Genomic DNA, 13,153 nt, shown 5'->3' with positions numbered 1-13,153 from the left:
GCAGCATGTTCATTGGCAGGAGGAGCTGTCAGACTTATGATGTCTCTGCCCAGTTTGATCACGGAAGAGAGTAGCTGCAGAGCTCTTGCAGGGCAGCTTCTACCAATTTCATTGATGGAGTTACCTGCATAAAGATAGACACTGAGACTCCACTCTGCTAGACTTAAATAACTTACATAATACCAAATTTGAAAACTTACACAGTACCCAATTTGATCCACACAAAAAATCTTGAGTTATGCCCGTTTTTCAGCCAATGTTCCTAGATAGGAGGGTAATCATGTTCTAGTGTGATAGTATGTTTTTACATGTTACGCTTAAATTACTGTTTGATAAACTTAAGTATTGCCCTGAAAAAGAGACTCCAGTCATGGTGCAATTTCAGATTTCCTTAAATTCCTAAAAGCTGTTTAGAGCTGTTCTGAAGAAAACATACCATTCACAAGTGCCTTCTCTTTGTAATCAGATGGTCATATTGAGCTTGAAAGATAGAAAATGCTGCTAAGAGCTTATCTCTGTCATGAATCAAAAGTACTACCTAGGAGATATCTAGGGTGGACATTTTTTTACTAATATTACAGCATATATTTTCACCTACAATTGCTGCTGTTCTTAGGCAACTTTTAGTACATGTTGTGGTACCTAGGCTTTTTTTTACTGAAAGTATTTTCGCCTTTGCTTGATTGCTGAGCAGGTCTGTATTCCTAGGTTTAGATTTTAGTATTTCCTAGAGGTTTCAAGCTTGATTTCTGTTTGATGTATCTATGAACTACAGTGTTGAGTTTATCCAGACTTTCTTACTTCTAGAACATGAAAAATCTCTAGAATTAATACTTGAATTGTTTTTGATTTGACACATTTATATTCCCCCTACACACATAGCCTACTATTATACAGAGACATATGGAAAGCAGCTGTAGCCAGTGCTATCAAAATAGAGGTCTTAAGAACTCAAGTCCAGAATTTATTTATTTCCATTCAGATCTCATAAAATCATCAGCAGCTCCACCACTGATTCAGTGGCAGTAGGTTGATCATAATTAATGCAACATTCCTTGTCTTCTGAATATGAAAAAATACATTGTTGGTTTTTTTTTTTCTTCTCTCCCTTGGAAATATCAACTGTCACTAAAATGTGTGTAACTAAGAGCAAGGGGGAAAGATGAGAGTAGTTGTGTGAGGGTGACACTGCTGTTAATCACGGGGTGATCGTGTGTGACTTAGGCTGGCTAAACCATCTTGCCACTTACCGCTGTATCTTTCTGCTTTGTTTGCCAAGTGTTGAACTTTTGTGGCATTTTATACTGCTTTAAGATATGCTTCTTAGTAAATGACATCAGTATGAGTAAATGAAGATTCAGGAGGTTTAAATATCTGTGATTCTACTTTTTTAGTTGTCTGAGATACTTTTAGAGGCTGAACAAGTAGCCATAGTTAATCCTGTGCCTAGTATATACTTCGGGATTTCAGCTTCAGTAGTAACTACCATCAGCTCGCTGTATTTTCAGATCATCTTTTTGCCTCCTGGTCAGTGATGTCAAAATGGGTTGGGTCTTCCCTGATCCACATTACAAGTTACTCATCTGACATGGGGTTTGCAAGGGACTTATCTGCTAGGCTTATTTTGCTTTGGCTACCTCTGTTTACAATTAACCATCTATACTGAGTGATTAGGCACTGATATTACAAGGTATTTCTTCTTTCTTCCAGACTAATTCTCAAGTTGACTCTGTCAAGTCCTTGCGTGGATGCCTGTTTGAACAACATTTGTGATATTATTAAAAAATACCCCCACCAAAGCACTTCTCCAAACAAAAATTTATTCATGCAAGTACTTGTAAAGAGGGAATGAAGGTTATCATTCATTCTATCAGAATATATTTGCAGTTCCTATTATTTTTTCTTTAAACAGTCTCTACCAAAATTATTAAAGGCTGTTTCTCCAGCTTGTTAATCACAGGATAGCAAAACGTAGACTTCAAAGGAACGGCATGTACTCATTTCTATATGACATGCATCTGAGTGATGCTTTAGACAAGTGGTTGTTTATGGAAATATTTCCTCTATTTTGTAAATATATTTAGTTTAAGTAATTGACATGGTGACTATTTTTATTCCAGTCAGTTCTTTAAGAAAGTCAGTATTTTTCCATACAAAGCAGAAGACAGAAAATGCATGTTATATTTGTAATCATGCAAATGAAGTAAGAAAGAGATGACAAGGGGATTCATGGCTGAGTGGTAGCACCAGAGACTTTTCTGAAACATTGAATTTAATGAGGCAGTAATTTTAAATGCTTCCTTTTATCTTTCAATATTATTTTAAAGATATGTTCCTGTTGCTTACCACCAAATACCATCGTCTTCTAGTAAATATATTTTATAGCAATTTATGGAACAGAGGCGTCCCTGTAGGCGGATATTTGCTGCCGCAAAAAAAGCTCAGATGTAATTTATGGCAAAAGGTAATGGTAGAAGTTATAAATAGGAGCAGAGAAGTGGGAAAAGTAAATGAGAGAAACAGTATATGTTAGCACAATGCTGCTTAGACTGCAGCAAGGTGGTTCTAAGGCTGATATGTGTGAGGTTTTTAATTAATAGATTACAAGAAGGCAAAACAAACAGATAAGCACCTGCCAGAAGGCCTAGTTTTCATCCACTGGCAGTGTACCCTATATAATGTGGCAGAATAGATATATAAGACAGATCTGATGAAGGAAAAGATAGTATTTCATAGGGATGGGTGTAAACCCTACTAGTCCTCTGGTTCCTCTCTTCCAGCTAATGGAGCCTGAGTAGGGTAAGGTGGATGCTGAACCCTGCTACCAAGTGCTATTTATTCCACTGTTTTTGATTAAATAAATAGATGGTTTTCAGTCTTTCAGAAGGTCGTGCTTCTTGCTTAATCGAAGTTAGATAACTTAATCAAGCAAATATTGCTGCTAGAGGAAACAGAACTGTGATATTGTTTAAGTGGTATAAGATAGTACTAGAGCTTATGTGCACTAGGTAGGAATATTAGGAGATGGTATTTAGAGTATGTAAAAGGACAAAATTATTTCCTTGCTGCCTCTTAAGATAGAAGGCATATGATACAGATCTGTACTCAACCAACCAAATGTTAGTTCACTTATACTGCCGGCAAAAGTGTTTTTTAAATGTTAAAATCTGTTACTAAGTCATGATGACGTGTTCAACAGAGCAGATACAACTGTGAAAGACAATAGCTTAATGCAAAGGCAACAGATCAAAAAGCAGTTACAAAATTGATCTTCCATGAATGATACTTCGTAGTAACGTCTTGTGACGTTTGGATCATGAAACAAAAATGAATAATTGTGTCATGCAAAATGCCAGGCATTGTAATGCTGATCAAAACATTTTATGGAGTTGCTACACGGAGTGGATCTCTTGAGAGTGAACACTGGTCCTGAATATTGCCGAGCAGTGCTCACACATGAAGGACACCAGCTCATTAATGCAAAGTATCAGATTAGTCAACTGGCATTTTACCCTTTGGTTATTGTCATGCTTATAATGGATTCCTGGGGAAATGTATTACCAAACAGACAAGAACTGAATCTTGAAAATTAGCTATAGATTAATTCTGTTAATAGAAGCTTAATAGTTGTATCTTGAAAATCTTACAACTTAGTAGTTTTTCTGAAGTTTTTTATGTTATCTGTTTCTTTCAGTTATATTTCAGCTTTGAACTATACTGTATTTTACCTATGTTTTTAACATGTACTGTAACAGAGAGATCTTCAGTCTTACTCGAGCTTCTCAAATCCACATTTTGTGTCTAATATCACCACTAAATTCATGACACAATTTTCTATTTTTTCTGTTAAAATTAGAAATAAATTAGCCTAGTGTTGATGATTCAAAAGTTAATGCCAGTGTCTACATTTGCTTTGTTTTAAATTTTGTTTGGAATAGAAGATTCATTCTGTTTTTAGCCTAGTTACCCAAAGAAACGAAACATATATGATCTTCATCTCTGTCTGTCCTTCTCTTACTGACTTTTGAACAAACTGATGAAGTTTGGGCAGGCTTTGGCAGCAGCCCATAGATCTCAAAGGCGCCAGGTTTATACCTCCTGCAGCCCTTGGGTTTAAGTCCTTAAACCATTGCCTGGTTTCCCAACAGCAGCCATTTGGTCTCTGCAGTTCAGCAGCCAGTCAGTCAGCTCCCCAACACCAGTGACATGTATGGTGTCTGGACAACAGAGGGATAAAAACGGGATATGGGAGAATTTGGGACGTTATTGTGAGGTGACATACAGCAGTTGTTCCAGGCATTGCCATTGTCTCGGGATTATGGCACAGAGCTGCAGGGATTACAGCACAGGGAATGGAAGTAACCCCTAAAGAAAAAGGGGAGCAGGGAGAAATGTTGAAATTTAACTGCAAGGTGCAAAGCCATAGGAAAGCACTCTGGAATAAAGGTGTTGCTCATAGAGCTACTTGTTTATCTGTAAAGCTGGTCACCTGCATCCAAACTCTATGTTATCTGCAATGAGTATCGTTTATGCTCTTTAATACAGAGAATTTCTTGGCATCTTGTTCAGAAAACAGGTTGTCTCTTTTATGTAATCCTCCCTGGTGGGTGGGTGCAGGGATCTCAGCTGCCTTTCCCAGCGCCTGCATTCATCCCCCTTTACAGTGATTCTCTAATGAAAGACATCTGTTCTGCAATGCCCGTCATCTTCACTTCAGCAAATGCACTTGAATATATTTTGGTGTTCAAAATTATTTGATATCCTTTGGTTGGATCTTCATCTCATCTGTGTTTTAGGCTAACTGTCTGCAAGTGGTGTGGGCAGAATCAACACAAACCATGTCAAGGTCAGGTACCACACTGTTTCAGTTAGGCGCCTTGTATCACTTGCCTCATGCTCTTCATGATGTGAAAAGCTCCATTTTGCTTGCTATAAAAATGCTGGCAGCACTATACGTGATCAAGATGGGCCATTAGAAGTGTTAATCTTGGTGGTAGTTTTATTTGTAAAAAGAAAATCCGAAAAAAAAAAGTGCTGAGAGGAATAGTTTAATTTAGTTGTTTATTAGTGAGTTGAGATGATAATGCTAAAAGCTCTTAAGCAGTGCTTTCTACATTCAAAGTGGCTCACATATGTTCACTATTTTTATAGTTTCAGCAAATGAGGCAGAATGGTGAAGTGACCTGCATACAGCCAGCTGCAATAACAGTTCAGGGGCCTGGGCATCACTATAGAATTCACTGATCTTTGCAAACCCAATGATAAAATTGTCCTTACACTGTCTCTCTTTCCCACCAAATAATACCTCTTTTAGAATAAATTTTGAAGGTGATGAAAACCTGGCATGATTAAGGAGATATTCAGAACTCTCTAGTGTTTGTAAAGTGCATTTTTGATTTGCAAATTGTTCTCGGGATCGCATTTGTGGAAGTGTATGGGTGGAAACCAAATGTATCTTTGACATTTCATTTATGCGTTGCTGTCAATCAAGTGGCATATTGAATTATTTTCCTCCTTTTAAGAAAAATGAATTAAATAGCTATTTGAAGCTTTCTTGGAGAATAAAAAAAAAATATAAAAGCATTCAGAGGTGTATCTATGTTGAAAATAAATGCAATTCTGCTATTTCTGTAATGAATTTGTGTCTCCAATTAAAACATTTGTAAAGCTCACTGCTCTTTTTAAAGTAGCAAAGACATATGACTGCTTCTTTTCCTTCCAAAGGATTTTCTGCTGCAGATTTTCACTGTATTTCGGATACTAATACGACCAGAGATGTTTCCAAAAGACTGGACAGTGATGCGTTTGGTTGCAAACAAGTAAGGCATTTTTAGTGTTACTAAAAATACGGGTACTATGCGAAGATCATGGTAGAAATCAATGAAGTTATATGATGCATGTAATAAAAACTCAAAATATATTTTTTAATGCTGGCTGCAGTTTATAATTTTTGAATTTCAGATTTAAAATCTCTGGACTTACTTTACATGACAAACTCATACTATAATCTGTACCTTTTTCTATTCTGAATTTCAATAAGCACATTTAACTGGAAACTCAGAAACACTTTGCAGAATTAAGATGCTAAGTATCAACAGCTTTGTTTTCCAAGTAGCAAATGACAAGTCTCAACAGAACTTCATTTCAAATCTGTTTGTTGAAATGCTGAGTTGGTAAAGATCTGATTGCTCTCAGTAATAAATTATTTGCTGTAATATCATTAACAATGTTTTTGCAGGTTTGTTAATTTAGTGCTTGTCAGAATAATCACCAAAAAAAAACAAAATGACGAATCAGAAAATGAGGTACAGCACAGGCAACAGTAACATAGGGCTTTAAGCCTTGCCTAGTGATACTTGGAGATATAACCTGCCTTTGCAATATTCTTTCTCTGCTCAGGCCTTATTTTTAAGGAAGTCAGTTCCCAGCATTTCTGAGAACTCATTACAATGAGTCTGAAACTACTGAATTTTATTTCACCTGTAACACCAGGCTTAGCTTTAGTTCAGCTGAACAGTCAACACAATTACAAAAATGCCAGGGTGGGCAGGGGAGAGGGTTTGTGTTGGGCAGGCCTACGAATCCAGAATTTAGGATTGACTGAAACTTTCATGGTACGTATTGGAGTGCCTGATGGAAATTGGTTTTTAGTCTGTGTTGGGCCTGCTGGCTCCATTTAAATTTAAATTCATGATGCTGTACAGATTTCTAGTAACCATATTATTTTTACAATTTAATTTGGCAAAACTTGTGTTCGTGATATGTATTTGTTATATGTGTATGGATATGCAAGCATCATAGTATTTGTCAAACTTTGTCATAACTCGAAAAAAAACACCAACATTTTTTGCTCATTTTCATTACCTCAGTGTTGCTAATCTTGCCAAGTTTGAATTCCAGAAAAAAAAAAAAGATGATCTTAATAATCAAAGAATGGATGTGATCATTTGTTTCTGTGTATGATATTAAAGAAGATATGGCTGACGCTAGCCTGCATCTGGTAATCATGCTTAAGAAATAAATTGAGAAACATAGGAAAGAGGGATAAACATAGGAACTTTTAGACTAAATATATAATGTAAGAAATTGTTATATATTTCAGAAACAGCTGGCTTGGCAGATGGCTTTGCAGTAGCTGACATGTACAAAACTAAGATGAAGGAACGACCTTGGCACGTGTTTCTCGGGCTGGTGGTGTTCAGATATGCTAATGATGATACTAAGTTCTACAAAAGGAATGTTTACTTCCACCAGTATTTCAGTTAGCATCGCACGTCTCCTGTTATTAATCCATGTCATGTTGCTTCTGACAAACTAGGAGGTGACTCTGTGTCTGTCCAGTTCTGCCAGACAAGACAGGCAGAAGCTGACAGTAACTGCTGGTGGGGATTGGCCATGAGAAGCCACTCAGATCAGCCAACTGAACCGGATAACACACAATTGCATAAGCGTTACTACCAGTAAATGGGATGTGAACACATCTTTACCAATTCAGCACTCAGTAATTGCTGTGCTAGGCATTCATTCTTTTGCGGAGGAACTGCTGGTTTGCTATGAAACAGGGGGTTGGCCAGGTGTGCTTAAAAGTGTGGCATGAACTGAAGACACATTGTTGCTGTGTTATACCTCTGTGGCTTAGTTTCTGTTCCATTTTGAGGCAGCAGAAAGGAAAATACACTTCTCTAGTCTCCTCAGCTGCAGAGCTGTAGTTTTTCTGGAGCTGTTTCTGAACAGGACCTCCTTCCCTTCAGTTGTGTCCACCGCCACCATTGCAGTGGCCACTTTCCTTCAGCTGCCCCGAAAGCACAGTGCCACAGAGTAGTAGCTTTGCTAGAATTGTCCTGATCCAAAATCTTTAAGGGCAAAGGGAAGAGCCTGGAGGCAGGATAAGAAGTGAAGGGCGCTGCCTGCACCCCAGACAGGAGCGCCTGTGAACTATTCCTTCTGAACTTCACTGATGACCCAGAGCACTTCCAGTGACCTGAGACTCTTTGGGATTGAAGGCAAAACTTCTTGAACTCCTTGCTCCATTCATGTCTAAAAGGAAAAACTAGAAGGCCTATCCCATCTTTTTAAGAGCATAATCAAATAATCCATTAACAGTCTGGATCTTTTCTGCTTGCCAGGAATGACATGACTGTCATGTTTCCTGTGTCAGATGGCCACCTTCTCAGCTGTCTGGGCTTCAGCCTGAGAAACTGTAGCTAATCTGAAGGCCGTGTGTCTTGAAAGCTTCACCCATCACTGCAGTTGCATCATCAGCAGCACAGTCTTTTCTCTGTCTCTAGAGTGATATAAAAATTCAAACTGTCTGGTATTTGCAGGAAGAGAGATTTAGCCTGTCTGAGCCTAGGGAAGAAATGAGTCCTAGCAAGGATATAATCAGGTAATAAGCTTTTCCTGAGGGAAAAAAAAAATATCTTTTTTTTCCTCTTATTTATATATGCAGAACTTAAATTACCTGAAAGCTTTTTAGGTCTTGAAATGCCATAATTCTTTCATATATAATATTTATATATAAAAATACTGCTGCCTTCTGGCTTCTAGATTTTTGTTACTTATTGCTAATATTTTCAGCAATTACGTGGCATCTGATACTTGGATGCTGGCTGGGATAAAAAAAAAAAAAAACAAAGATATTGTGACCTCAAGAATAGCAATGTGTAACTATCCAAAAATTAAGATACTTCCCAGTGATGCATGCATGATCTATAATTCTGAATATCCAGATGCCCATCATGAAAAACTATTGATGGCTAGAGTTTTAAAACTACCAAGTGACTTCCAAAATTTGAGAAAAAAAATAACATTTGAAAAGGCAGACTTGGCACCTAAGCAGAGAAATAAATGTTTTTTGAATTTTGTTCTGTGATGGAAGGAGAACATGCAAAAAAAAAAATCCTTAATAATAATTTAAAACTGAGATTGGACATGGCACTTAGTGCCATGATCTAGTAAACAGACTGGAGTTGGACCAAGGGTTGGACTTGATGATCTCTGAGGTCTTTTCCAACCCAGTCGATTCTGTGATTCTGTGATTAGCTTCTAGCAGTTGTGGTATGAGACAGAAATTAACTCTGTTTAAAGCTTCATAACATGTAATATCTGTTTTGAACTAATCAGCATACACTCAGCAAAGCAAAATATTTACTCATGGTTATCTAATATTTCTAACATGGATGTTACTACTGAGTGATAAGATATGTTTCTTAAATATGTTGTGGAAAATACAGTTTTGATTTATTTCATTATAGGGAGAAACTTACTTTGTGTATCAAATAGGTGGTAAGCTAGCTTGCTGGCCCTCTAGGCAAAGCTTCTATTTGTAACTCCAAATGAATACCACATAATATAGGAAGAAGTCTGAATCAGTTGCCTAGCGCCAGAGAGGAATCAGAAATTCTATAATAAAAATTCCAGACTGAAATTAAAGCTGCTGCATAACACCTTCATAATGTCTCTCTCTACTGGAAAGCACTGTGGAATGGTCACTTGCCTAAGTTTACCCTAAGGTTAGGAAAAGAATCACTTATCTAATGCTTTAATTGACTGGCATCTTTTGAGAGCATTGAAAAGACTCAGCTGAACTCCCAGTTATGTCATGTTTCATTAACAATTGAGGAGGCTTTTGGAGAGCAAAGTGAGTTTCTATTACTTGCTGAGCAAAGTAATATTTTTAACATGCTATGCCTATGTTTTATTGAACAATGAACTAATTTTCCACTACTCTCGGTATGCAAGAAGCTTTAATTTTAAAGATCTCTGTATATTAACTATGTATGTATAGCGTTTCAGCATTTCATTGAGTGGTAGAAATGCCGGATCATCCAATTCTCAATTTGAATTTTATAATCATACAAAATGGATGTATGAAAATTATTATTTATAGTAAAATAACTCATCTTTAAAGTAAGATTTACCATAGTGTGTTCTTATACTAAAATTCCAAATGTATCTACTGACAGGCATAGGGAATTTAAAGAGAATCGTTTTAGTTATCTAATTCAGTAGTGACTGAAAGGCATTATCATTTTTTTAAAAGGTAAATGGAATACACAGTAAAGGAAGATATTGAATTAGCATTAGTTTCATTATTATGGCTGCTTTGAACAATCCCGTTAGCTGCTGTGGTGTGGGTGCCCGAGACTCCTACAATGAGCAAAAATTCTTGCTCTTATGTAATACACAGTGTTGCTAACAACATTCTTGCTTTTATGTAATATGCAACATTGCTAACAACTGAACCTGACAGTCTGTCACAAAAAGCTTACATATAGGTATGCATGTATAAATAATTTGATATACATATAACAGTAGGTGTCTACACATATATGTGACTGTAGGTTTATTTCATTTATTTATGAAATACAAAAGAAGCTTTTTTTTCTGTTCAAACACCTCTGTGCTTGGGAAGATTTCATTCTGAAATAGCGAAGGATGAACTGAGAATCTAATGTTATATTTTTGTCCATATCAGAATGGCAAAAGGAAGCTTTAGGTTTTTACCGTTGGCTGACCTGGCAAAAGCCAGGTTGCCAGAGTACAGTCCAGGCAGCAAACCAGTTGTTGAACTTCTCAGCAATGCTTTGATTTTTTCAAACAGGTTATTGCAGAAGGATTTGCTGTGAAAATTTGATCGAAAAGCCACTTCTGTCAAAAATGCCCTGACTGAACCTTGGGTTAGCATCGTGTGTATGAGCCCAGAATAATTTAGTAGCCAAAAGCAGAGGTTTTTCTCCTGTAAAAGAGTGAGTGGTTCTGAACAAACTTGTGGCAGGCGGTAGGAGGAAGAAAAGTCTTGTCACAAACTCCATGTTTTCTAGTTTGGTACTCAAATGGATTTTAAGTAAATGTTGCTGTTGTTTTGAAATTGTTGGCTGGAAAGCAACTTGGAATGTGAGCATTATACTGGATCAGGCAGCTGTCCATCTGTCCTGGCTGCTGTCTCTACTTTCTGCATTTTTGCTTTTTTTAATAGAACCTACATTATTCATAGGAAAAGAGGACAGAGAACCCCCAACCTTAGCAGTATTTTCTGTCCTGCCTGACTTCAGTTGGTTGTGGATTCAGAATAACAGATTGTTGGTCAAAAACAGTGGCTTCATCTTTCTGTGTTCAGTCTGATGTTTTGAGGGTTTTTTTATCTACAAAATACACACTCTCACTCTACAGACATGCATTTTTTCAGCTAATCCATATCATATCTTTGGCTTACAAAATAAATAAAACCTGAACTCTGTTGCCTATCGCAAGAAATGCCTAAATCACAGTTATTCTGTTATCTCACGAAAATTCTGGGAAAATATTGTTAAATTTGCATCCAAGATTTCTACTCTAATCACATTCTTGTAAGAACTGAAGCAGGTCTTTCTCTTTAGTTTCACCTGTCACAGATGGAATGTGGCAAGAAAGGAATTGTCTCAGACATAAACAGAACTATGTAATGTGAACTTGGCAATATGGTTGCAGTTCTTGAGATCTTATGGAATTTTCTCTTGCATACAGTTTTTCAGGGTTTTATTTCTTTGGACTTAGGTTGAAATTCTACATAGCAGTAGTTCCGATGAACTGACCTTTTTTATCAGAACATCTTCCTGGAACATGCAAACACTTTCAATTTTTGTGAAACATATGGGATGTAAATTAAGTGATACATGATAACAAGAACGACAGGACTTTCTTATCCACACCTTGATTCTTAGCTTTGCTTATATTACAGTTTGTTACCATTTCACTTTGTCTTCCCTGCTGCAACTGGGAGTGCTGTACACACAGTGTAACTCCCCATTGATGGAAAAGTAAACTATACGAATGAGTGTTAAAAATGGAACAAGACTTGGATAGAAAAGCTGTAGTATAATTGCTGAGAAAATAATGTGTATTAAAATGATGTTTCAGAAATTGAACTAGGAATGAATGAAACTTAAGACTCAAGCAGTGTTCTAAAAACAGTCTCCGACTTGGCTCTTATAGGTGTTTAGAGACAGCAAATCAGAAGGTAAAGTTTGGCAGGGACAGCAATTTTAAAAGTATAGAAATGGAAGCAAACATTTGGACTAGTAATAGGCTAAATGATACCTAGCCATTTTGTATTTATAAACTTGAAAACTGACAAAAATGCTGGAAGAAAAATACAGTTTATTTCCTGGGTGGGTTGGTTAAAGTATAATTCTTCAGTGTTGGGAAGATGAAAAATATTATACTCTTAAAAAAATATATAGCTGTTATTATATTTAATATATTAGTAGAATTATATTTAATAAAACAAATTTTGTCTTAAATACATTACAAAAATAGTAAAAAATGAAGTCCAAAGTATGGAAGGGGAAATAAATTTTAGCATTGTAACAGCATACAGGTCAAGATTCATGTTCAAAGAACTACTAGATGTATTAATAGTAGGTAGATGATAACTAAATGAAATGTATAAATATAACCTTTTTCTCAGAAGGTCTTCAAACAGTTGATTATTGTAAGATACATAAGTGTGACAGCGAAAAGATCATTCTATGTTTCTCTTTTTCCTCCCCTGTAACCATCCTCTACTGACTACTTTCAAAGAGAATGTAATGGTTTATACGGGTTTTTGGTTTGACTAAATATGTTGATAGACATAAGAGCTGCAGAGGTTAGCTTAGTGTTGAATCATGAATTATATTTAGGTAATATTTAAGCACATTCTGTTTCTGTACTGAACTTGGTTGCTACAGTGAAGGAGACTCATTGAACTCTGGTGACAACCACTGTGAGAGGATTTTGCTTGTATATATTTACCTAAGGTTGATTAATAAAATTCAGGCAGTTGTCAGTGTAGGGCAATGTATGACTGTTTGCAACGTACAGAACAGACATCTTTAGAAGAAGGTCTTTCTCACAGAGCTCATATTGTTTTGAAATTATCTGTTGTCATTAAAATGCTCATTTGTCCAGAGGGCTGTCAATATTGTATATTGGTAATTACTGGATATTTTATATTTATAATCTATATGCATATATTTTCAGTACCAAGAAAGCTGAAAGCAAATTGCCCAACTGTATACACGAGTGATAACAAGACAAAGTGTGTATTAAATCTGATATCAGCATTATTTGCAGAAAAAAAAAAGTCATGTTCTCTACAGAACATCTATTTTCAGCACACATTCTTTACATC

The 13,153-nt window shown here is 36.3% G+C and overlaps 1 protein-coding gene across 6 annotated transcripts in view; it reads left to right on the top strand.

Moving 5' to 3' along the window:
- DOCK4 (dedicator of cytokinesis 4) overlaps positions 1–13,153 on the top strand; it is a 237,762-nt gene that overhangs the window by 174,193 nt on the left and 50,416 nt on the right. For all 6 annotated transcript variants that reach the window (XM_065048727.1, XM_065048725.1, XM_065048726.1 and 3 more), the window contains one exon: positions 5,725–5,819. In XM_065048727.1, the coding sequence (XP_064904799.1) occupies positions 5,725–5,819 (95 nt within the window). The remainder of the gene's footprint in view (positions 1–5,724; positions 5,820–13,153) is intronic.

Source organism: Columba livia, chromosome 1 (assembly GCF_036013475.1).
Source record: "Columba livia isolate bColLiv1 breed racing homer chromosome 1, bColLiv1.pat.W.v2, whole genome shotgun sequence".
Taxonomy (NCBI): Eukaryota; Metazoa; Chordata; class Aves; order Columbiformes; family Columbidae; genus Columba; species Columba livia.
Note: the sequence above shows the minus strand (reverse complement) of the source record. Positions and strands in the feature narration are given on the sequence as shown.